Source organism: Onychostoma macrolepis, chromosome 14 (genome assembly GCF_012432095.1).
Source record: "Onychostoma macrolepis isolate SWU-2019 chromosome 14, ASM1243209v1, whole genome shotgun sequence".
NCBI classification, from domain to species: domain Eukaryota; kingdom Metazoa; phylum Chordata; class Actinopteri; order Cypriniformes; family Cyprinidae; genus Onychostoma; species Onychostoma macrolepis.
In genome coordinates, this window is record NC_081168.1 from 816,884 (window position 1) to 843,574 (window position 26,691).

The window sequence follows — 26,691 nt, forward strand, 5'->3', positions numbered from 1 at the left end:
AGCCCATTTTACAGTTAATAGTTAAACTTTCACCAGTTAAACTATTAGATTAATTCAGATGCTGATATTGAGAATAAAGGACATCTTTTAGCACAAATTTAAATCTGAAGGAAGTTGTGTTTTCCCTCGCACAAGGCACTTAAAATGTTATCCGGTTAAAATTATGCTCAGAAATGATTTTCTTAGTAAATATCAGTAAGTCTGCTGAACTCCAGCGCGCGCGCGCCTCTCTCTCCATCTAGCGGCCGCGCGCCTCACTCACGCGCGCTGCTATCTGTCTGATAAGTCACTTGAATATTTGTGGTTCTGCGCGTGACCGCAGATGTTTGCGATGGTTCACCGCGAGCGTGCACGCGTGGGGGAAACTGGCACGTTCGCGCAACATAAATTGCGCGTGCACGCGGAGGATTTTGAAGGCGTCTGGCGCAATAAACTTCAAAGCAATTCATTCCCGCTGCATAACAACAAAGAAGCACAAAACCATTGCATTTGCTTTACATGTTTGAACTAAAGTCTCAAAGTCAAGGGTGGTGCATGTAGTCAAAAATGTTTATTAGCAAATGTGACCCTGGAGCACAAAACCAGTCATAAGTAGCACGGGTATATTTTTAGCAATAACCTATTGGTCAAAATTATCGATTTTTCTTTTATGCCAAAATCATTAGGATATTAAAGATCATGTTCCATAAAGATATTTAGTAAATTTCCTACCGTAAATATATCAAAACTTCATTTTTGATTAGTAATATGCATTGCTAAGAACTTCATTTGGACAACTTTAAATGTGATTTTCTCAATATTTTGATTTTTTTTGCACCCTCAGATTCCAGATTTTCAAATAGTTGTATCGCAGCCAAATATTGTCCGATCATAACACACCATAGCCTACATCAATGGAAAGCTTATTTATTCAGCTTGTATAAATCTCAATTCCAAAAAATTGACCCTTATGACTGGTTTTGTGGTCCAGGCCGGGGTCACAAATGCGTCAGTAAAAACCTGACAAAACTATGACCTCAATGGGAAAATGAATCATATAATAAAGCAATAATGAATGTGCAAGTTCGCGTTGGTCTGTAGTAATTATAATTAATATTATTTAGGCTACATAGCTCTGTGAGTGTGTGTGTGATATGACTGTCAAATGAGTTTTAACAGTATCTGACAGACCTTCTGTGTGTGAAAGCAGCAGCATGCAGGACTCTACAGGAAAAAAACATTCATGAAAGAATGGCGTGACACGGATGACAGCATCCCCGCCTTCATACCAGTATGAAAGCCTTTCTGTCTTCTTCTTTTTCCTGCCAAATGAAACTCATGTGCGGCGATTTAAAACCCCATCTCGTCCAGATGCGTTTGACTCGGTCCCTCATTGCTTCTGACAGCGGCTCCTCGCGGAACACGAGCAGACAGACGCAGAAAAACAAGGGATGCAAGAGGTTTGTTACCATGGAAACGGAAAAAGCCCTCATTCATAGAGAGAAACCTGCAGGATGCAGAAGTTCAGACCCGCATCAAGAAAACGAGTTAATACTCACCTGCTTTGATTTGCAAAACAAAAAAACAAAAAAATAATAAAAGGAAAAGTTTAATCTCTGAACTGCTTATAAGGTGCGGTCACGTGCAGCCTTGTTCGGCGAATTTTCGCAGACATTTCAATAGGAATCTCCGCATTTGGGAATTTCCTGTAGGAGCGAAACCTTTCCACAAGCACACTTCGCTTTGGGTTCAGTTGCTCATGAGAGAAAAAAAGGTTTGAAAGTGCATCATATACAGCACTGCACTATTACACAATGGACTTCTGCCACAGTAAATTTCGTCGTTAATGTGACCATAATCTTAGACAAGCAATACGGTGCGTTCAGATCTTGGGAAGTTTGTATTAACTAGTTGTGAAGAGGTAATTACGACTGCGTTAAATTTGATTGGACAAGATGGCCGTGCACCCTTTTCTGCATTAAGTTCAAAACGATTTTTTAAAACTTTACATCTACAAAATAGCGAATAATGAATAAAGAATCGAATTATCTAAGTTTAATCATTGTTTTATCGTTATTGTGCAGAAGCCTTTATCATATTTTGTACACACAACTTTATTATAAACATATTTAAAATTCGTTTGGAAATTCTATAAGCTTTTATCAGTTTTCAACCCGATCTCATAAAAGTGCGTATCAATAGCATGAATAGCCCGTTTCCATTTGGTGTACTGTTTATACTCAGAAATTGACTTCGGCGTGCATATGATACGCAATGAGTATAGGATTGTGGTTGTGATAGATTTTTTTTTGCGTATCAATAACACGATTTTCTGTTTTTATTTGGCGTACTATTTATTCGCATTTTCATGAGACAGGCTGCTCGGAAAATAGGTTTAAAAGAAAATCCAGTTTCCTGAATTAGACCCTTATGACTGGTTTTGTGGTCCAGGGTCACAAAAACGATTTTCCCGACATCCTCAACATGGGTTAAAACCTGCAGAAACAGGTCAGCGCCACACACTCAAACACATTCAGAAGTAAACAAAAAGCCTTATCGCAGAAACCCCAAACACACTGAGCTCAGAACAGAACCCGAACCCCGACCAGAGCCAATCAACCAACAACAGCAACATCAAATCACACGTGTTCTTACTGCAGAACTCGCTTCATCTGTTATGTCGTGGCTGGGTTACTGTTGTTGCTCTGTAGTGCTATATTGGCTATTTTCAGCATGTCAGTGAAGCACCAGGCTGTAGATTCAGCTGAACAGAGAAAGACAACGATGCTTCTGGCGCCACTTCGTGGAAAACCACAGGTAGAGAGAGGAACAAAGAAAAGGAAAAAATACACAAATACTAGACACACATATATGAATTTTAAACGGAATCGAAAGAATTCTCGCATTGCAGATGTTTTTGACGCTGTTTAATGCATGTTATTTTGTGTAGCCTATATACTATTTTCCTGCCAATTATTAAAGACACACCTGTAAAAAGTTCTTAATATTTTAATCTCAGAGGATTTCTTTGTTAAATAAAGTAAAAAAAAACATTATAATTAGCTTTCTAGTTAGTGTCATTATAGTTTATTATAATTTAATTATTAATTTATATACTACACATTTTTTCTTTTCTCTACAAAAAAATAAGTGCTAATGGGGCAAAAAAAAGTGAAAAGATTATTTTTCTGACCCCATTGGCAGATATTTTTGTTTTAAGCAAACACTAAATTCATTTTTGATACATTTTCAGAAACCCATCGTCATTCTGCTTCTCCAGTAAATGTATCTTGATTTAAGAACGTTTAGGTATTTGTGCTGGAAAACAAGACAGAAATACTGAGGAAACAACACCATTTTTGCATTATATTTGCATTAGGGATCAGGAATTAGGGATCTTTAATTAAGCATTGTCATATTTTTGATCACCTCTGTAGACCCTGGTTTGGGTTTGAGGGAGAGCTGGCAGAACGATATACTGCTGCAGAGTTTAAAAATGACCTGCAAATGAAGGAAATAACTGAATGGAACATCTAAAGAGATCATATTCAGCCTCCTACTGGAACAAATGAGAACGTCTGTTAAAACACACACAGCTGTTTCCTGCTGCACTCGATTAAAACGGCCAATAATAAATGAGCGACGGAATAATCTATTCTTAGCTGAACCGCAGAAATAAAACCCCTTCTTTCTGAAAGCCTTTCTCATTCTCTCTCTCTCTCTCACACACACACACTCACTCTCACACACACACACACACACACACACACACACACACACTCTCTCTCTGACACTCTCACACACTCTCTCTCTCCCTCACACACACTTACACTCTCTCTCTCTCACACACACACACACACACACACACACACACACACACACACACACACACACACACACACACACACACACACACACACACACACACACACACTCTCTCTCTCACACACACACACACACGCACACACACACACACACACACACACACACACTCTCTCTCTCACACACACTCACTCTCTCTCACACACACACACACACACACACACAGACACACTCTCTGACACTCTCACACACACACTCTCTCTCTCACACACACTTACACACTCTCTCTCTCACACACACACACACACACACACACACACACACTCTCTCTCACACACACACACACACACACACACACACACTTACACGCTCTCTCTCTCTCTCTCTCTCACACACACACACTCGCTCTCCTCACACACACACACACACACACTCGCTCTCCTCACACACACACACACACACTTACACTCTCTCTCACACACACACACACACTCTCTCTCTCTCACACACACTCTCTCTCTCTCACACACACACACTCACACTCTCTCTCTCTCACACACACACACTTATACACACTCTCTCTCTCTCTCTCTCTCACTCACACACACACACACACACACACACACACTTACACAATCTCTCTCTCTCTCTCTCACTCACACACACACACACACACACACACACACGTCTGGTTTGGTATCCTTGTGGGGACTCTCCATAGGCGTAATGGTTTTTATACTGTACTTACTGTATGTGCTATTATCCTACACCAACCCTACACCTAAACCTACCCCTTACAGGAGACTACAGGCATTTTCAGATTTTCCTAAAACTTAATTCTGTGTGATTTATTAGCTTGTTTACCCGTGACACGAGTCCCCATGAGTCTGTGTGTGTTCAGGTTTAAGTCCCCACCTGAATAGAAAAACAGGGGCCCGTTCTTTGTACGTCGCTTATTACATCTGAGATGATCTGAAAGATGCCAGATCTTATAATCCTGATAACTGATCTCTGGCTAATTTGGTTCTTCAAACGAATTTGCGTATTAGATTAAAATATCTGGATTAAGCTGTCTAAGATTACTGCGTGTTCTCGTGTTCCCTGAAAAGGGCAGATGTATCGATCCTCGAAACCACGATCAGCAGTGCAGTGATTGGCTGGCGGCAAAACAGCAACGTAATGACATCATATCATCAAAGACACCTGACGAAAAACTTGACAAATTTCTGGACCTTTATAAGGAAACAGCCAAGCGAACAAAACTACATAAATGTATTTTGAATTTTTTTAGTTTATTATTATTTTTTTTTTTTACATGATTCCCAATTATTTATATTTGTGATTTCTAGTATTTGTACAGGCTTTACATTCTTACTTCAATGTTGTAATTAGCAATTCATTTAAATTTATCTTTGAAACAGATTTCTTATGGGACAGCATTAAAGTTTCTTAGAGATCCAGTTATCTGCATCTCCTGCTCCATCAAGCCCCTCCCATAATATCTGTCATCACTCAAATTAATGCACGACTCAGATTAACTGTACAGCATGTGTGTAAGACTCCAGTACAATTATAAAGTAATTATTTCATCACTAACAAATCTTTCAATGAGTAAAACTGGCTGTCTACAGTATTACATACTACACAACAGTTATATAATATTATTATATTGTTATATTATTTTCAAGTTCATTTTTAAACTATTATTATGTTAAATTATTGTAACGCTATAAAGTAACGCATGGCTGGGATAGATTTTAAGTATCAATTCTGCTTAAAAAGATGCAATCTAATCCTGTTTACATGAAATAAGCTGCTCCCGAGCAGATTTAAGCTTACGGACCCGTTGCTATGACAACAAGTCCAGGATGAGCTTCGATGAACCAAACAATCCATGATTAAGCGAAACCATCAACAATCAAATCCAGCTGACTGAGTTAGTGACGTACGAAGAACGGACCCCAGGTACACACACACACACACACACACACACACTCTCTCTCACACACACACACACACACACACACACACACACACACACACTCTCTCTCTCACACACACACACACACACGTTCGTTTTTGTGAAAAGTGGGGACTCTCCATAGGCGTAATGGTTTTTATACTGTACTTACTGTATGTGCTATTGCCCTACACCTAAACCTACCCCTTACAGGAGACTGTGCATTTCAACTTTCCCCAAAAAAACCTCATTCTGAGTGATTTATAAGCGTTTTGAAAAGTGGGGACATGGGTCAATGTCCTGAGATGCCACCTTCACCTTGTAATACCTGCCATACCCTCGTCATTATACACATCTATGTCCTGACTTTTCACAAAAACACACACACACACACACACACACACCACAGAGCCTCACACACACACACACACACACACACACACACACACACACACCACAGAGCCTCACACACACACACACACACACACACACACACACCACAGAGCCTCACACACACACACACACACACACACACACACACACACACACACACACACACACACACACACTCTCAAACACTTATTAATCGGTCTGGATTATCAGGCTCGGTCTCTTAAGGTTCCTCTGGTAAACCAACTGTCTTTGACACCAGAACAGTTCAACTAAACCCCAAAACCTTAAAGACTTCTCATATACTGGTGATTTATATACATTTTAACAATGAAGGTAATAACTGAACCATAAAATAAAAAACTTGCACAAAACAACATATAAAAAACACCTCAGATTGGATCAGAGCAATATTGGGGTTTATAATAAAAAGGTAAAAATATAAAATGAAAAATACTGACATTCACAGAATGAGCATCTCTGACACACACACACACACACACAGTTTCTCATAGTCAACACTGGCGCTGATGAATTGGATGAGTTTACACACACAGCAGCTCTTCTTCATCAGTCTTGATTCGTCTGCAGATCTCCATCATGTTGATTCTGGACTGCTCTGATTCAGATTCATTTCCCAACACTCTCTGACCTTCAAACTACTGCTAACGATGGCCTCGAGGAGATCAAGCCGGGACTCATCATCGTTTGGCTCTTTTTGAAGGCGGCTCGTCAGATTTCTGTCCTCCACGTGTGCGAGGAAGAGCAGGACTCGAGTCACGCTTGCGTCCCCTCGCCGATCTGAGACACACACACACACACAGCATCAGTGTTCATGACCTATTGTTAAAGAACGCATTACATCCCATAATGCAAAGCGCATGACTTCATTTCCAGTGTGACGATTGAACAGTAAGTGATTCTTAACTTTTTTTTGACTCATTAGATCAGATTCATTTATACACAAGTCAAAATGCAAAACATCTGTATTCACAAGCTGTATTAAATATGAAGCATAAAAAGGTCATGTGACTGCAGCAAACTACTGTTTGAACAACTTAAATTAGATAAATTGATATAGTACTACAACTATAATGAGCGAGAAAAAATAATTCAAAAATTAGATAAATAAACATAATACTATAAAGAATAAGAAAAAGATATATAAAAAAAAAATAGATAAATAAATAAAGTACCATAGCAGTACTACAAAATAAAAATTAAAAAATTCAATAAAATTAGATAAATAAAACAGTTCTATAATGCATAAGAAAAAAAAAAAGTAAATGTGACCCTGGAGCACAAAACCAGTCATGAGATTTATGCATCATCTGAAAGCTGAATAAATCATCTTCTTTACTTAATATCCTAATGATTTTTGGCATAAAAGAAAAACTGATAATTTTGACCCATACAATGTATTGTTGGCTATTGCTACAAATATAGCTGCTGCTTATGACTGCTTCTGTGCTGCAGGGACACAAATCATTAAATACAGTAATAGTACTATAATGAGTAAGAAAAACTAATACAGTGATATAACGAGGCTCTATATAAGCAGACAGTGCGCGGCACACTAGTATTCATTCTGAACTATGCCAAACAATATTCCTCAGATGTACAGACAGACCGTGTGTTTGGAGAGTTCTCCTCTTTCCCGCTGAGTTTACTGACAGCTCGAGTGGACGGTTTGCTGGGTTTATTCCTGAAAAACAAAGCAGAGAAATGAGTCTGGATGCACTGAGCCGTGAGCGTCGGAGCATCAGACGCCTGTCGTACTTCTCTGCCTCCAGACGAGACGCGGCGCGGGTCGTCGCTCTGCTTTTGGTCTCTTCTTCATCATCATCTTTTTCTCCGTCTCTTTTCTCTGATGCTCCCGTATCTGTGAACCAGACAAACAGACTGAAAAACCTCTAGAGCAGGATTCAAATTAATGTCATCAAAAACTAGAATTAAATAAACAAATAATTACATAAGTTAAGTAAATAAATGAGAAAAAAAATAGGATTAAAAAAATCTGAAAATAAATTCTGTACTGACAGGACTATAAGAAATAAATGAAATAATGTAATCAAAAATTAAATTAAAATAAATAGACTAAAAGAAATTCATAAATGAGTTAATGCATTAAATTTTAAAAAAGCAAACAAAAAGACAAAGTTTGATTAAAATAAAAAATAAAAAATGTAAAAACATTAAAAAAAACACAAATATATATATATTAAATAGATTAAAATAAGTGAATAAAGACAAAATTGATGTCAGATTAAAATAAAAATAAATAGAATAATAAATAAATAGAATAATATAAGAAAAGAAAAACATGACAAAAAAATTAAACAGATTAAAACAAATTCATAAATTAATAAATTAGATTAAAATAAAAAAAGAAAAACGTATATAATAAATGCAGTACTATAACCATACTATAATGAGTAAGAAATAAACATAATAATGTAGTTTAATAGAAATGAAATATTTTATGCATTTTTACAGTATTAATATTTTACAGTGGGCTATTAATTGGTTCTACACACCTGAGTCGTCTGTGGCGGAGGATGTTTTGGTGGGTCGTCCGCGGCGGGTCGGTTTCTGCTGCCGGTCCTCCTGAACACACACACACACACACACACACACACACACACACACACACACGTCAGTCATTCATTCATCCGTCTGTGATCACAGGCAGTTAGAGTGTCAGGAGTGTTTGTTTGCTCACTGTCACATCTTCCTCATCCTTCCTCTCCTCCTCTTCATCACTTGCTTTGATGGTGTCCTGATCTTCAGACGGACTCGCTGAGAGAAACAGAGGCAAATCAAACACGGAGTATAATGAACATTCAGGCATCATTCTGTACGACTGTCACAAAATGAGACGTTTAACAGAATGATCGCGCTGCTCTTTTACATACAATGAAGATTAAAGGCCCCGATATACACTTCAAACAAAGTTCATTTTCATTCTTCGTTTGGGGGCAAAAAGAAGTTGGAAAAGGTGAGCGACGGTATACTGTTTTCGAACATTCCAACACCCCCCCGCTGCTGGAGGCGGGGCGTAGATTAATGTAAACACGTGTCACGATGCTCGCGACGATGCAACAATGGTGTATCTAAGTCTTTTATTAAACTGGATAAATTACACATTTTTATATTTTATGTGGTGTCATGATTTGATCAAAACAAAGGTTTATTATTGTATGTTCTTTTGGCATTTCATTTATTGTATACCTTTTAAATTCGCTTATTAAAAGAACAGCAGCAGCAGCAGCAGTATGGTGTAACATTCATTTGAAACATGTATTTGGTACTTGCTACCTTATATCTTTACTCTTTCCTTTCACTCTTCTCATGGTTTTGGAAAACTTGCATCTGATGTTTCTCTACGTTGCTTTTTGCATAACTCCGGGTCATCGACACCAAGCTTCGTTGTGATTTCTTTCTAGGAATAAATGCTTTCCCTGAATCTTTAAAGTCTCTCCGCGAGCGATCGTACAGGTGCGGATATATCTGTGGCCGCTCAGCTACTCGACACTGTGTATTTATGTTGCTAGTGACTTGGAGATGTTGTCCTCCTGCCTGACCTCAGTCCGATGAATGAGAAACGAACCGGGAAAAAAAAAACATTTGCAGGTCAAAGGCGGCGGAGTTCCTGAACACACCCACCGATTGCGTAATCACCACGGACCAATGCTAGCTCAAAGGTGTTTAGGAACCAAAACGAACTCCCCCAGAAACTTAGCATTGGTGAGTTGTTTCGAACTGCTGAAACGAACTCAAAACAAACTTAGTTTCGGCCTGATTTTGTTCAAAATGACGTCATATCACTTCGTTCTTCGATTTCGTTTGAAGTATATTGGGGCCTTTATGTAGAAGACACTGGATAAAAACTACTGACCTTCATCTTTTCTCTGTTTGGCAGATTGATCTGGTTCTTCCTTCATCTCTGCTGTCGAGTCCTGCAAGAAACACTCATTATAAAGCTCTTCATCTCTCTCACTCACTCTCACACACACACACACACACACACACACACACTTACTGGAGCAGAAGCAGGAAGATCGTCTGATCTCTTCCGTTTCAGTGCAGGTTTCACTAGAGAGAGAGAGACAGAGAGGTGAAGTGATGATCCACAGACAGAAAGGTGTGTGTGTGTGTGTGTGAGTCTCTGTGTGTGTGTGTGTGTGTGTGAGTCACCTGCAGGAGTGTCTCTGGTCTGAGCTGTGGAGCGGCGACTCCTGCGGTTTTGCTGAAAACAACATCAACACAAACACTTCAGTCCCATCAAAAACTATGATTCATCTGCGAGTCATTGATCACATGACCTGGAACGAACCTCATCACGGTCTTCAAGAACCTTCTACTGGATTTTGATATAAAGTGTGATGGTCAAATATTAAAGTAACGCTGGATCTGATAGTATCTCCATCATATACCAATAAATGAGCTGTAAATGTTTGGTGTGACGATGGCATCATTCTTTATTTACACATAAATAATATGAACTGAAACTATGATCTTAGGAAAAGCAGAAGCTCCCTGATTTTAAAACATTTCATAAAATAATTATAGAGTTCAATAGTCTGGGTGAACAACAAACTCTACACATTCTCCAACATTTCAACACTTCAAAATGCAAGTTTAAAGCTACAGTAATTAGTCTTTTAAAAAGAGAATTATTTTTTAAATCTCGTTTTTCTCTAACTGAAGAATCAGCCAAACACACAATCAAACGCACCTCTTTTGGCTCGTCCTCCACGGCTGGCTCCACCTCCTTCGGCTGTGAAGCAGAGCCTTATGGGAAAGAAGAGAAACAGGGTCACATGATCAGGTGTGTGAGGTGAGTACGGCTCGCCGCAGGTGTAACTGAGACTCACCTGCTTCTCTCTGTGGAGCATCAGATGCTTTGGAGGATCTTCCTCTGCGTGGAGTCCTGCTCGACCTCTCCTCCTCTTCATCCTCACACTGTCAAACACAGTTACTTTATTCATTTATTCACTGACAAGCAACGAAGTTGAAAAACTGGAAGAACTGATTATGAAAGTCAATTTCCGCCGCATAAGAGGGAATAAAATCACGCTTATGGCTTTAAAAGTCATACTTAGGAGATGAAAAGTAAAATTCATGACTTTAAATGTTGTAATTATGACAAACTAAGACAAAATTATGACATGCTAAGTCATAATTATGAGATGAAAAACACTAAATAGATAGAGAAAAGTCAAAATTAACATACTAAGACAAACTATGACAAAAAGTCGAAACTGGCATGAATTTAAATTATGAGATAAAGGCAAAAAAAAAGATGAAAATTTGATCATAATTTCAATTTTTAAAAATGTCTAATTTCAACTTTTTTCTCATTATTATGATTTTTATGTCATAATTTTTACTTAATAATTATGACTTGGTATGTCTAATTCTGCTTTTTAGTCATATAATTATTTAGCATGTCATAATTATGACTTTTAAAGTCAAATTTCAGCTTTTCATCTCATAATTATGACGCTTTGGTCATGACTCACCACAGCAGGTTTTTTTCTTACATGCCAGAAATCTGCTTCCATACGAGAGAGAGAGAGAGAGAGAGAGAGAGAGAGAGAGAGAAAGAGAGAGAAAGAGAGAGAGAGAGAGAAACTCACCTCTTTAGAAGCTGTTTGCTCTTTTTCAGTATCGGTTCTGCTTTGATTTGCTGCAGTCAGAAAAACAGCATTTAAATTCAGATTCCACAACTTATTCATTCAGGAAACATGACATCTAGAGTCAGTAATGTGCTGTAAATGTCGCAGTTTACATTAGTCTTTGTTAAAATTACAAATGTTATTCAGTCATGAGCAGTGAGTGATTGTCTCTTTGTCGTTTGAACACAGACAGCAGCAGGTTTATTAGGCTGCTGTCACTTTAAGACCTAATGTACAGATCCAATATATTGACACACATCTGACTTCTTTCTCAACTGTTTACATTCATTTAAGACATGATCGACCGTGTTAACAAGGATACTCAACAAAAGGGTCTTTTTTGAGCACCAACATTTCAAAAATTCAAATTTTACTTCAAGCACCTTGTAAGAACCATACACACCTGTCCTCTGAGCAGATGATCGTCCTCTCCGCGTGCTGCTCTCCGTCTGCTCCACCTGATCAGACAACATCATTAGTGACATGCACAGGATTTCTGTTGAAGATTTGCAGATGAAATGATTCTGATTCATTACCGTCTCAGAGGCGTCTGATGACTTCTGTTCCTGCTCGTCTGAGACAGATGAAGCGCCTGCATCAGACACACAGGTTATACTCAGACGTGCTCCACACAATCACACTCACCATCAGAAACACATAACTCCTCATCATCACTAACCTGTGTCTGTAGAGTCCGTCAGATGCTCAGCTGCATCCGTGTCCTTTACGTCTGCAGTGAGGGTCTGCGCAGACTCAGCTGTGTCTGCTGTAAGGGTCTGCACAGGCTCATCAGTTTCAGTGTCTTTTGTAAGGGTCTTTTTGTAAGATTCATCTGTATTTGTGGTAAGGGTCTGCGCAGACTCCTCTGTATCTGTGGTGAGGGTCTGCGCAGACTCCTCTTTATCTGTGGTGAGGGTCTGCGCAGACTCTGTATCTGTGGTGAGGGTCTGCGCAGACTCATTTGTATCCATGTCCTTTACGTCTGCAGTGAGGGTCTGCACAGGGTCTGCTGTATCTGTGGTGAGGGTCTGAGCAGACTCAGTTGTGTCTGCTGTAAGGGTCTGTGCGGGCTCATCTGTATCTGTGGCGAGGGTCTGCGCAGGATCGGCGGTGTCTGCAATGAGAGTCTGCACAGGATCTGCTGCGTCTGCAGTGAGGGTCTGCGCAGGCTCCACTGTATCTATGGTGAGGGTCTGCACAGACTCAGCTGTGTCTGCTGTAAGGGTCTGCACAGGCTCATCAGTTTCAGTCTCTTTCGTAAGGGTCTGCGCAGAATCGGTTGTATCGGTGGTGAGGGTCTGCGCAGACTCATCTGTATCCGTGTCCTTTATGTCTGCAGTGAGGGTCTGCGCAGGATCGCTCATGCCTGCAGTGAGGGTCTGCGCAGGCTCCACTGTATCTATGGTGAGGGTCTGCACAGACTCAGCTGTGTCTGCTGTAAGGGTCTGCACAGGCTCATCAGTTTCAGTCTCTTTCGTAAGGGTCTGCGCAGAATCGGTTGTATCGGTGGTGAGGGTCTGCGCAGACTCATCTGTATCCGTGTCCTTTATGTCTGCAGTGAGGGTCTGCGCAGGATCGTCTGCAGTGAGGGTCTGCGCAGGCTCCACTGTATCTATGGTGAGGGTCTGCACAGACTCAGCTGTGTCTGCTGTAAGGGTCTGCACAGGCTCATCAGTTTCAGTCTCTTTTGTGAGGGTCTGCGCAGGATCGGCTGCGTCTGCAGTGACTCTCGGTGCAGGTTCTGCTGCGTTTTCCGAGAGGGTCTGCACAGGCTCATCTGTATCCGTCTCTTTTGTGTCTGCACTGAGGGGCTGTGCAGACTCGGCTGCGTCTGGAGTGACTGCTGGCGTGGGTTCAGCTGCATCTTCAGTGAGGGTCTGTGCAGGTGGCTCAGTCATGTCTGCAGTAAGGGTCTGCACTCTCTCAGCAGCGTCTGCAATGCCAGACAGCATTGGCTCGACTGCATCTGCAGTGGGGGTCTGTGCCAGCTCAGCTGCATCTGTCCTGACTGTCAAAGTGGACTCTGCAGTGAAGGTCTGAGTTGACTCATCTGAATCTACATTGAGAGGCTGCACAAACTCTGTAGCATCTGCTGTGAGGGTCTGCGTGGACTCGACTGCATCTGCAGTTAGGATCTGCATAGGCTCAGCTACATCTTCAGTGATCGCCGGCACAAATTCAGCCGTGTCTGCGTTGAGTGTCTGCGTGGGCTGAGCTGCGTCTGCATTGGTCGCAGGTGTAAATTCAGCTGCGTCTGCGTTGAGAGTCTGCGTAGATTCAGCTGCGTCTGCTGTACGCATTTGTGTGTCTCTCTCATCCGTCGGCTCATCACCAGCCTAAAAAGAAAAGCATAAACACATTACAGAAAACAATTGATAAAAAAAAAAAAGCAGATTAAAAGCAGCTGCGCTGTCTGCGTCTGACAGCTGTGATCGACAGGATGTCGCGAGAGTATTTTAGCGCACGCCAGCAAGACGGACAGCATTTCAGACCAGCAAGGTGATCGGTGATTCTGTGCAGTTATCTTGTTCATTTCATATGAGACTAACAATCTGAGACTGCAGAAGCTACACTACCAGTCAAAGATTTTTAATGTTTTTTAAAGAAGTCTCTTCTGTTCACCAAGCCTGCACTTATTTGATCCAAATTACAGCAAAAACAGTAAAATTCTGAAATATTTTTACTATTTAAAATAACTGTATTCTACGGAGCCCTTAAAGGGACATTGGCAAAAAAAAAAAAAAAAAAAACGACTTTCGCATGCTCACGAGAAACTTTTTTGAGCTCAGGCATTACAGTTTCCGGGTTGCGTCACTTCTGCCATCTTACACAGAAGAAAACAAGAGCATGCATGTGCATGAATTAGCCTAATTGAGATCTATTTTGGCCTTCAATACTAAAATTGTTTATTTTCTTGCATTCGGACACAGATAAATCATCACTGAACAGCATAAGAACAGCTTTTTCCCTCAGGCTATATTCCACCTCAACAATACATAGCCTAACATCTCAGGACTGTACATCTGTACATAACTTCTCAAAACTTTTCATCTGTAAAATAGCACATTCATAATTCTTTCTATTTTCTCTATATTTTGTACATAACCTCCTAAAACATTTGCACATTCATAATTCTATTTTATCTATAATTTTATTACCATATAGTTTTTTTTTAATGCATTGTCTATTCTGTTTATTATTAGCCTTATATTTCATTCTATTACCTTAAATTATATGCATGATTACACTCTCTCTGTACTTTCTCCACTGGATGCTCCTGTCACCAAGACGAATCTCTTGTGTTTGTGTGTGTGTAAACTAGGGATGTGCGCTACGACTAATTTGACTGTCGTTTAAACGGAAGTTTTGTATCCGACTAGTGTAAAAGCTAGAACCCCCCCAAAAAATGGCAAAAAAAAAAAAACTGTGCGTGTATAACAGCCTACACTTGAAATACTTAATCTTTGCATCACACTGTCAAATCCCTCAATGAAATCTGCTAAAAATAGGTCACGATTATAGAATAGAAATATAAGGCTAATAATAAACAGAATAGACAATGCATTAAAAAAAAAAAACTATATGGTAATAAAAATATAGATAAAATAGAATTATGAATGTGCATATGTTTTAGGAGGTTATGTACAAAATATAGAGAAAATAGAAAGAATTATGAATGTGCTATTCTACAGATGAAAAGTTTTGAGAAGTTATGTACAGATGGACAGTCCTGAGATGTTAGGCTATGTATTCTGTTCTTATGCCGTTCAGTGATGATTTATCTGTGTCCGAATGCAAGAACAGAAACGATGTTTTAGTATTGAAGGCCAAAATAGATCTCAATTAGGCTAATTCATGCACATGCATGCTCTTGTTTTCTTCTTTGTAAGATGGCAGAAGTGACGCAAGCGGAAACTGTAATGCCTGAGCTCAAAAAAGTTTCTTGTGAGCACGCGAAAGTCTTCATTTTTTATTTTTTGCCAATGTCCCTTTAGGGGCTCCGTAGTATTCTATTTGAATATATTTTAAAATGAAATTTATTCTTGTGATTTCAAAGCTGAATTTTCAGCATCATTACTCCAGTCTTCAGTGTCACATGATCTTCAGAAATCATTCTAATATGCTGATTTACTGCTCAAAAAACATTTATTATTATTATATTTAAAACAACCGAGTTTTTTTCAGTTTTCTTTGATGAATAGAAAGTTCAGAAGAACAGCATTTATCTGAAATAGAAATCTTTTGTAACATTATAAATGTCTTTTATCATCACTTTTGATTAATTTAAAGCTCCTTGCTAATTTCTATAACCCCCCCCCCCCAAATATATATATACTGAGTATTTACTCCAAGCTTTTGAATAGTATAGTGTATAATGTTAAAAAAGCTTTTCATTTCAGATAAATGCTGATCAAAGAATTCTGAAAAAAAATGTACTCAACTGTTTTAAATATTGATAACAATAATAATCATAAATGTTTCTTGAGCGGCAAATCAGCATATTAGAATGATTTATGAAGGATCATGTGACACTGAAGAAATGATGCTGAAAATTCAGCTTTGATCAAAAAGTTTAAAATGTATTAAATTAGAAAAAGTTATTTTAAATAGTAAAAATATTTCACTGCTTTTGCTGTTTTTTTTATTGGATCAAATAAATGCAGGCTTGGTGAGCAGAAGATGATTCCTTAAAAAACATAAAAAAAATCTTACTGTTCAAAAACTTTTGACTGGTAATGTATGACATCACGTGTTTACCTCTGATGTCACTTCCTGTGACCCGAGAGCCTCCGTCTCCATGGGCTCCGCTGCGCCGGCAGATGTAGTGATTACGGCAGACTCGGTCTCAGAGTACTCCTTCACACTTCCTGTGTCCTCAGTGCCTACAGGAAGCGTCTCCACTGCGATCTGAGAACCTGCGGCTGTGAGAGCCGAGGAGCGCGTGATATCCGGATCCATGGAGAGCAGCGTAAGCGCCGCTTCCTTCATCTTCCTATCAGCCTCCGTTTCTTGCTGCACAGCGAGCTCCGAGGTGCGGACGTCCATCAGACTCAAGAGGGCGTCGGCTTCTGCAGACAGTGGGCAGGGCTCTTTAAGCACCGCCTCCTCGTCCTCAGATTCGGGAGTGACATCGCTCAGGGCGGCGTAAGGGTCGTCTGGTAAAGCTGTGCTACTGGAGACGGTTTCCAGCGGGTTCTCCTTCCCTCCCGACTTCCTGTCTGAATCTTTCTGCACCTTCTTCTCAGACGATTTCTTTGCAACCTTTGCGTCCTTCGTTTTCTCCTCTGTGGCTTTCTTGTCGTCTTTTTTCTGTTCTGCGGTTCCTGGTTTAGTCTTGGCTTCTATTTTTTTCTCTGATTTGGGATTCTGGGATTTAGACTTGTGCTTCTCCGTTGGGGATTTGACCTTTGGTCCTTCGGTTTCTGAGCCGGATTTCTGCGGATGAGGCTTGTCCGCAGACGAATCCTTTCTATCCGTCCGCACCTTAGGCTTCTCTCCCACTTTAGCCTCCGGGTGACTCTTGGACCTCTTGGGAATCTCTTTAGGCTGCTTGTCTTTCTTCCGGCTGACCTCTGAACCCGTCTCGACCTCTGACCTCTCCTCTGAGGAGCCGGTGGAGTCCAGACGCCGGAGCAGCTTCGAGTCGCCCTTGACGCTTGGCTTCGGTTTCTCCTTCTCGTTCACAGCCGTCTTTCCTTTCTTTAGGTTCCCTTCATCCGCAGCTTCAGACACACTTGTCTTGCCTTCTCGGGAAGACACGGAACTCTTCCTGTCTGGTTTGACCTTTGACCCCTTCTTCTCGTCAGCTGCTCCTTTGGCAGTGCCTCCGTCTTTCTCGTCGGCCGTGGCGTCTCCGCTCTTCCTGCTCTCCGTCTTGAGTTTGAGCTTGAGTCGTTCGTCAGGGACACCGCGCTCTTTCTCCTTCTCTTTGCGCTCCTTTTCTTTGGAAAGCGAGTCTTTCCGAACGGTTTTCCGGCGTTCTTCTGTTCCCAGCTCCAGGTCCAGGATGAAGGAGTGAACGCGGTTTTTGTCAGGGAGTTTCTCCTCGCTGTCTGTCTTCTTTCTGCGCTGCTCCTCCAGATCAGACGGCCGTCGCACTGACTTCAGACCCGCGGGCTTCACCTGCAGAGAGACGGACAGAAGCGTAAACTACAGAGAGAGAGAGAGAGAGCGGCGAGCTGGAGAATGAGACACACTTACATCTTTGTTGACTGAATCACCTTCAGTATCACTTTTCTTCCTCTCATCCTCTTTTCTGGAAAGAAACAGTCAGTCAGTATGTTTACTTGGAGAACAATATTCTGATTTTGACACGATTAAGACAATACTCCGATTAAGAGTCTACCATGTAAACAGAGATTTTTGATTACCTTAATCCGGCTAAAGTCATACTCAAAGTAAACACAAATCGAATTAAGACATGTGGAATATTCCTATTGTAGTCACATTATCTAAGTGCAGTATAGACATGTACACACCTTAATCACATTATTACCATCGTGTAGGACTTTTCACCGCATTTTACGACAGGGTACACACGCAGCAGTGATCAACCGTTTGATGGCAAACAAAAGAGCGTGGCTTCAACAACGCCGTCGTCTGTTTGCACTTATAGCATGACAAATAATTAACTGCACTTGAAGCTTTCGGAAAAATAAAATTATAAAACAGGTAGTTCCGGTCCTTGACTCTGATTGGTTGAGCCGCGTTCAAAGCTGTTGTAAATTACCCTACAAAGTAACATACACCTTTGTTTACACCTGTGTGTTGCTCGGCAACCACTTTGCTGCAACCACAACCGTTTCTGAGGAGCTACATTGTTTGCCGGAAGAATAATATTTTGATTAATAATATCATTACACTTTATTTGCTCTGTTTTATTTTGTGAAACCTTGCTGCGTATATGGAATAACCGTTTAATAAAAGCAATAAGCCCCGTGAAGCCGTGGTTTACAGTGAATTTATAACAGTTAAGTGGCGTTGTTAGACTGTTATAAATTTACTGTAAACCACGGTTCTTTAAGCTTATTGCTTTAATGAAACACCCAAAACTGTACCAGGCATCATAACAAAGAAGAATTATTCTGGAGGGGACGTCGGATGGCGTAATGAAGTGTGCCATTGTTCGATCTATGCACTATAACATGTACAGCGGGAATATTCTAAAAGCAACTCATGTAAACACCTTAATCATAATATTGTCTTATTTAGAATAAAGTGAATATTTAGATTACTGATGACCATGTAAACGTAGTCAGTGAGAAGTGTCTTACCATCTAGTCTGTTTTAGGGAAAATAAAAAACTGTCGACAAATATTTTTGTTGTCGAATAGTCATTTGATCTTGTTTGACCGAGATGTAAGGGTCTGAAATAATGCGGTTTGACCAGTGTGGCGCTGTAGTGCAAGACTGTAATTCAGCCCTCCGGACGCAATTCACACACGACGCTTATCTGTATGTGCTGCACGCTTTCCTCTCAATAACGAAATAAACACAACAAAAATGAGAAAACAGCAGTTAAAGCACCTGATCATAGCGATGTGGATAAGTTTGCATGAGCTCTGCAATCGGTACTCCAGTAAAGTCCAGTCGTCACATTTATTTATACGACATTTTATACAAGAAATCGATTTAAAGCAGGCAACTTTACTGTATTAAACATTGAAGAAAAAAAAACAGTGTCAATGATGCTTTGTCAGAATTACAACTTGATTTTCTGTTATAAAGCAGCTCTCCAGTGTGGTGCAAACTAGGGGGTCGACCGATATGTGTTTTTCAGGGACGATGCCGATACCGATTATTACAGACCAAGTGGACCGATAACCGATATTTTTAACCAATATATTATGTCTGATGTAAAAATGAAAATTAATGTCAAAATTAAGAATAACAAGGGCTCTGACAAAAACTGCCTTCCCTGGTGTTGATTGCACTTCTTACTCTCGTCATCCTCCATGCATCCATCTACAATAAGGGTAATATAAAGAGAGTTAAAAGTGGGGCCACTGCATGCTTCATGATTAAGCCTATGAATACTGTACTACAGCTAAACAGCTTGGGGAAATGTAAGTATTTGGCTTCAATAATTTACATGTTAGAAATGTATGTGTAATAGCATAACCTCTCATAATTATAATATAATAAGTGTAAATAATTTAATTGTCTTCATAGCTCCATTGTAGAAGTTGTGAAGAAGAATGCAACTATTTTAATTAAACTATAACACTAATAGCCTGTTATAGGCACACTTGGTTCAATAGCATATTGAAATGTCACAATTCATGTCGTCCTAATCTTGGCCTATGTGACAGTAATTTCGATTAGTTTTAATTTACAGTGCAGTGCAAATGAAGCCATAAAACATTAATTTCAGTTATCTTTTAATCAAATGAGAGTTAAACTAAATTTTTTGGCAAACAAATGGGTTTACCATTAAAATTAAAACATGGAAGAAATAGCATATTGTGTGATTATTCTTTTAAACAAAAGTTGTAATTGTTGTAGTAGTATTAGTAGATAAACCGAACTTTTATTTTGACGGGTTGCCATGAGGACCTCCTAAGTTTCTGTATAGCCTATGTATATGATATGACGATCGTTTTACTCAAATGAAATGGTCAAATGCTCATGAAGTTTATGTATTTATGTCCTCATTTAGTGAGACGGCAGATGCTGAAAACACAGCGAGCGTCGCGCACTTCAGTGTGTGTGTGTGTGTGTATAATCAAAACTGCGCGTCTGAGCCATTCAAATATACAGAGAAACGCAGAACATGCAGAACAGTTCATATTTAAATAAGTCTTTTTGCAGCTTAATATTTACACATACTAGTCCATAGCACGAGTCGATTTAAGTGTACTGACCTACTTTTGATTAATTCATCCAAACTTTGACGAACTCTGTGACTCCGCGTTATACAGTAAATTCCCTTTACATGACTGGATTCCGCGATTCCGTCTGTGTTTTCCCCATCGTGGAAACCATAAATAGACAATATTGAGGTGTTTTGCAACTTCAGTGTAGTGGATTGTGATTTATTGCAACTTAAGCAACGTCTGCTGCTGCCTTTGAGAGACAACTGATGCGTGATGATCACTGAAACTGTAGCAAGCGCTTTCAGTGAGAGTGCCTTAGTCTTCCACATTGATTGGTCTGACTCGTGACTCCCAACAAATCAGATGCGCGGTGGGCGGAGACTGCTCGAGGCCACAGAGTGGTGAGTTCTGACAGGCTGCATCAGAGCCAAATAGCGCGTTTCAGAATTAAATAATTTTATCGGTTTTGAAAATGACCGATACCGATAACCATAAAAATGCTTAATATCGGCGCCGATAATCGGTCGACCCCTAGTGCAAACTTAATTTTAATCATTGTAATAATCATTAGATTAATCGATTATCAAAATAAATGTCTGTTTATGCATTATATGGAGCTTTCTGAAAAACCACCAGCACCAATCTGATTGGCTGACTTTAGGGAACCAAAGTTTGACCCACAAACCTGGAGTCTCTCTTTCTCTGTCTGCTCAGAGCCACTTTCTTCTCAAGGAACTTCTTCTCTTTTCGAGCCTCTTTGGCTCGAGGTCTCTGATCCGCAGACAGACTCGCCTGTTTCTTCCGATCTGTGAGGAGAAAATCCCATCAGAGATCAGATCATTGACACACACTCACTCACACACACACACTCACTCACACACACACACACACACCCTGTTCTTCGTTCTGAGCTGCTCTCAGTCTGCGTTTCTCCTCCATTCGCTCGCGGTTCTGCTGCCGCTTCAACAGACGCTCCTCTTTGTCTTTGGCCTGCGGAGTGAAAGTGAAATTTAAGAAAATTATATCAGATCAGAATGGTTTGAACTTCGACGACAACAACAACAACAACAACCAGATGAAAATTGTGCATCACAACAATAATTAGAACAATTTTGTGGGCTGGGTTGAAAATGTGGATTTTCTGTTTTGAATCAATTTTTCAGTTGGATGAACAAATATTGATTCTTAAATCCTAAGAATCGTCAAAATCGGTTTTACGACAGCCACTGTTTAAATGTTCATATAAAAAAAATACATTGGAATAGAAACATAATTTAATCATTAAAAGGTATTGTAACGTTATTATTATATACACTGCTTTATGAGCAAATCAAATGTTTGTATAGAAATATTTTCACATTTAAATAAATGATTATTAATTTTACTATAATATATTATTATAATAAATAGTGTTAATAAAATACAAAGTTGTCAGTTTGCCTAATAGTATTTATTCATAAATTGTTTTTCTAACACTATATCATACAATTAATAAAAAACTATATAACATATTAAAAATAAATACAATACCAAATTTGGAAAATTCATTCAGGAGATACTTTTCAGTTAAACAACTCCGAGTAAAAAGTGTTTCAGTTTACCTAACGGAGCACAAAACATTTGTATGTTTTACGCAACATTCACGTTTGTTTTTTCAAACAACCAAATAACATTTTTAAAATACAAACATAAAATACATGAAATTTATTTAATAAATGTATTTTTTTTTTCCTGATGACATTTGAAGTCACCTTTATTTATATAGCGCTTTATACAATACAGACTGTTTCAAAGCAACTTTACAGTAATAAACAAGATTTTTCTCAATTATTATATATAAATGTCTTCTAGTTTTATTTGATCTTTTTTAAATTGTACAGCATTTGGTACACTCTGTGGTTTTTAAACTGATTTATACAAAAATTTACATGAGAACAGCTGGTCCAACTTTATATTAGGTGGCCTTAACTACTACTACACTAAAATGAATCATTTGGTACAATGCACTTATTGTGTACATACGTGTTTTACACATTGCACTTATATTTTAAAAAACACCTGAATGTATTTTCTAAAACAACATGAACACAATAAGTACATTGTACTTATTTTTTGATGCAAGTAAGGCCACCAAATATGAAGTGGGACTGAACGGCTTTACACACAATTAATTCTGCTGGTGTTTTGTGAACGAGGGTTTCTAGAGCTGTTCTTACCACAGAGCGTCTGCGCTGCTCCACCGTCACCTCGTCATCAGAGTCGCTGTAGTAGCGCGAGTACAGGAAGGGTTTGTGCACGTATCCCTGTCTCACGCCGCGAGGCTTCTTCTCCCGACTGCCCTCAGAGTCTTCACCGGACGGCGTCTTCCGCCCCCCCTCAGCTGCACACACACACACGTGTTTGAGTGCTGCAGTGACACGCACACTGACTGATCATGTGACGCGCTTCTCACCCTCAGAGCTGATCTCTCCCTCCTCGGTGGACTCAGACGGCGGTCGTCCTCTTCGCTGTCTCCCTCAAACGAGGACAGATCGCTGGTGTGGACCGAGCTCACGGTGATGTCGCTGAGACCGTCCAGATCAGAGTCCTCCAGTGAGTACTCTAATAAAACACACACACACACCAGTGAAACCACAGCGTGAACTTACAGCTCGCAGCGCTGCAACCCTTGATGCAACGGTACACTGCAGTACAGTGGGAAAAATAATCTCTATAACTGGATGTGACTGTATATGATTGATGGCTTTACTAATACCAGCAGTAAAACCCACAACTCATGATGCACCAACATTTTGACAAACCAAAATATTTGGCTGAAAGAGTCCAAAACATAAATTAATTTACAGTTTCGGTCAAAATTACTCCGTAGGGCTGAAATAATTGACCTCTGATGTTAAATTAGGGCGTTTTGACTGTCAGTATCTATTTCACGCCCCAAAACATAAATAAACTACAACAGCGTGACCAAAAATCATGTTATAGTAATCTGTACAATTTGTTTGAAAATAATTTGTTGTAAGATTTAATACACCAAAATCCTTTTCCACTCAGAAATTGCTCATAAATGTCACAAAACAATTACGGGAAGAAAGAACAAAGTACAAATGACAATCTGAAGTAGTATTTTCTTGAAAAACATTCTCTAATTATTTTTGTTTTATTTATAATTTTAAATTTTTTTTTTTTTTTTTACAGTGCATGACTGGTTAAACGTATCATATAAAACCCTCTGAACAGCATAAAGAGTTAAATTACACACATTTTTGGTTTCAGTATTTGGTTAACTGAAAACTTTACACAAAATGAATGTTGGTGCATCAGTATAAAACACAATCAGTGCAACACACACGAGGAGTGAAAACAGGCCAGGAACGGCCACTAAAAGCCGAGCGGCACACAGGATTAATCTCTCTGACGGGTTTGTTGTCGTACCTTCTCTCAGTCGCTCTCTGGTCTTCTGTTTGACGCTGGAGGGTTTCTGGGAGTCAGAGTCGCGGTTCTCCTCTCGGATCTTCCCTGAGGATTTACTGCTGTTCCCTGCGTCTCCCTCGTCCTTCACCTCCTCCGTCTCCACCTCCATCTCTGCTTCCTTCTCCTCCTCTTCCTCTTCCTCTTCCTCTTTCACAGGCTGCTGCTCCTCCGGCTCCTCCTTCGTCTCTGCGGCGAGCTGCTCCTCCTCGGTGAGGCTGATGTCCATCTCCTCCTCTCTGTGATCGTGGTCAGTGCCGCTGGTCTCTGGGATCTGGACATCAGCACTGGAGCTCCCAGCTGGAGCTGTCAGAGAAACACCGCAGAACGTGACTTATACTTCAGATCATTTTTAATGAGAAGACTGTGGATACTCATATGTGAGAAGCTCACCGGCATCATCTCCGTCGTCTGCGGTCAGCAGCTCAGCTTCCTGGTTTTCTGCAGGAAGGGGCGGAGCTACAGGAGGAAATTCATCCTCCTCCATGTGGCTGTTTGGAGACAGAAACTTCCGGACGATGCGCTCCACCTGCGGCCGAAAGGTGTGATGGACCTTTGGATCAACGACCTGAGCCACGATCCTGTCCACTCCCTGCTCCAGCATCCCGGACCTGATCCACACACACAGACATGATGAAGGACAGGAGAGAGAGAGAGAGAGAGAGAGAGAGACGGAGACGTACTGCAGGACCAGCTGTCTGATGCTGTTTCTCAGCTGGTTCTTGTTCAGCTGTGGGCTCCATGTGTGGTTTGCCAGATGGTTGGACACAAAGTTGTCGACTCGCTGTCGTAAGTGCAAATACGCCGGCTGAGAGAAAGAAAAAACAACATTAACCCTATAAAGCTACTGAGTCATATCTGATCCGTGAAATTCTAAATGACCAAACTTTGCTGTTAAACCTGTTTCTAACTCAATCTCCTCATGTCTTCTGTCGTCTGATCGATAGTTTAGAGTGTTTTATCCAGTAAAAGCTCTTTTAGTGTAATTATACAAGCGTCCAGCTTCAGCGGCTGCTTCTCGTGTCAAATCTGGACTGGTTTTGATCAAGTAAAGGTCAGAATAACTGCAGTCATGTCTCCAGATGAACTCTTACTGAAGCAGCTCAGCTTTACTTGATTCTCCATCAATCACTTTCTAGAAAAATCAGTGCGTCTCAAATCTGATCATCAGGATCTTCTGAGGAGCTTTACTTTCACTGTTCCTCAGCGGAGGAATGATCTTCATCTCACATCTTCTGAGGAGCGTTTATTTCTTCATCTCTCCATCAGCATTGCATTATATGTTTGGATCATTTACATCTCATCTTACTGAGATATTATTGGAGATATAGAGCGACGGCTGATATTTAGATCATTTCATGTCAGTATCTGCTGCACTGTTATAAACATCTCATTGATTTACATCACAAACATCAAAATTTCATGTAAACAAAACATAACACAACGGTCGGTCACCATTACAGGATATTAATTCATTTTTCGCATCAATGAGAGATTTGATATCAGACACAAAACTAATCATTAACAGAAACCTGTGAGCTGCTCAACTGACAGTTAGCTAATAAAAGTGCGCGAATTTAAAAAAGAGCCGTTAATCGAGACATTCTCATATATAATAATACATTAACTATAATGCATTATTAGTTCTGTGATGGTATTATAGAGAAATACCACAGCACTAGTTACTTCAGAGAACACCGTGTTAAAATCATGGTAAAAGCGTGGTACTGTGGTGCTGTTGTGAGGTAAATGTGTGTGTTTTGCCTTTGTATCCACGTCCGCCAGACAGTCTCTCCGGAACTGATCGAACAGACCCTCCGTCTTCAGGTGATTCACGATCGCCGACACCAGCTGCGGATCCCCGGGGTGAAGCGCCGCCATCGCGGAACCGAAACACCGGCAGAACCTCCGGAACGAGCCGAACCGCCGCGGCGCGTCACAGAATAAACAACCAGCCGGAAGTTTACACCGCGCACAGGAAACAGGAGAAGAAGAAGAAACGCGCGGAAATTCAGCGCCATCTAAAGGTCGCGCTGCAACTGAAAAAAATAAAAAGTGTGTTTTAAATGCTTTATTTAGTGACAACTCACACAATATATAATAATAATAATTGTAACAATTAATAAAAATTAAAACGAGCAACACCTATTCTGTAGTGTTGTGTGGGAGAACCGAAGCTTTCCGAAACTTTGAATCAACTGAACCAATTGATTCGCAAAATGATTCAGTTTGATGATTCACGAAGCGCTCGAAACACCACACGCTGGTGACGCCTGCTGGTCAAACTGTGTAAATGCAACTAAAACCAAAACACGAATGAATACAGCTTTTACAAACCCATTATAATATATTAAATGCAATTTAATAATTAATAATGAATTTAATAATTAATAATAATTTAATAATCAAAAACACGTCTCTTCCATCTTTATTTGACCCTCTAGCTCTAGCACTCTCTATTCTAATTCTATTCTTTAAAAAAACATGTCCCTTTTAGACTTGCACTCTATTAATTTACTAACTGCTTGTTTTCTTAAAAAACCAAAAAAACAAACAAACAAAAGACTAACACTAG

The 26,691-nt window shown here is 40.0% G+C and overlaps 1 protein-coding gene across 1 annotated transcript; it reads right to left on the reverse strand.

Annotated features, from left to right (window-relative positions):
• Positions 1-6,295: 6,295 nt before the first annotated feature.
• Positions 6,296-26,092, reverse strand: bod1l1 (biorientation of chromosomes in cell division 1-like 1). The gene is given in 25 exon segments (XM_058798719.1): positions 6,296-6,952; positions 7,782-7,856; positions 7,931-8,033; positions 8,689-8,758; positions 8,874-8,950; positions 10,050-10,110; positions 10,194-10,246; positions 10,349-10,400; positions 10,890-10,945; positions 11,029-11,116; positions 11,794-11,843; positions 12,236-12,290; positions 12,369-12,424; positions 12,512-14,168; positions 16,591-17,955; positions 18,034-18,088; positions 21,334-21,454; positions 21,542-21,638; positions 22,865-23,028; positions 23,101-23,142; positions 23,145-23,249; positions 24,081-24,422; positions 24,510-24,727; positions 24,800-24,924; positions 25,881-26,092. Coding segments are annotated over 25 exon segments (5,304 nt in total). The 5' UTR covers positions 25,998-26,092; the 3' UTR covers positions 6,296-6,852.
• Positions 26,093-26,691: the final 599 nt, after the last annotated feature.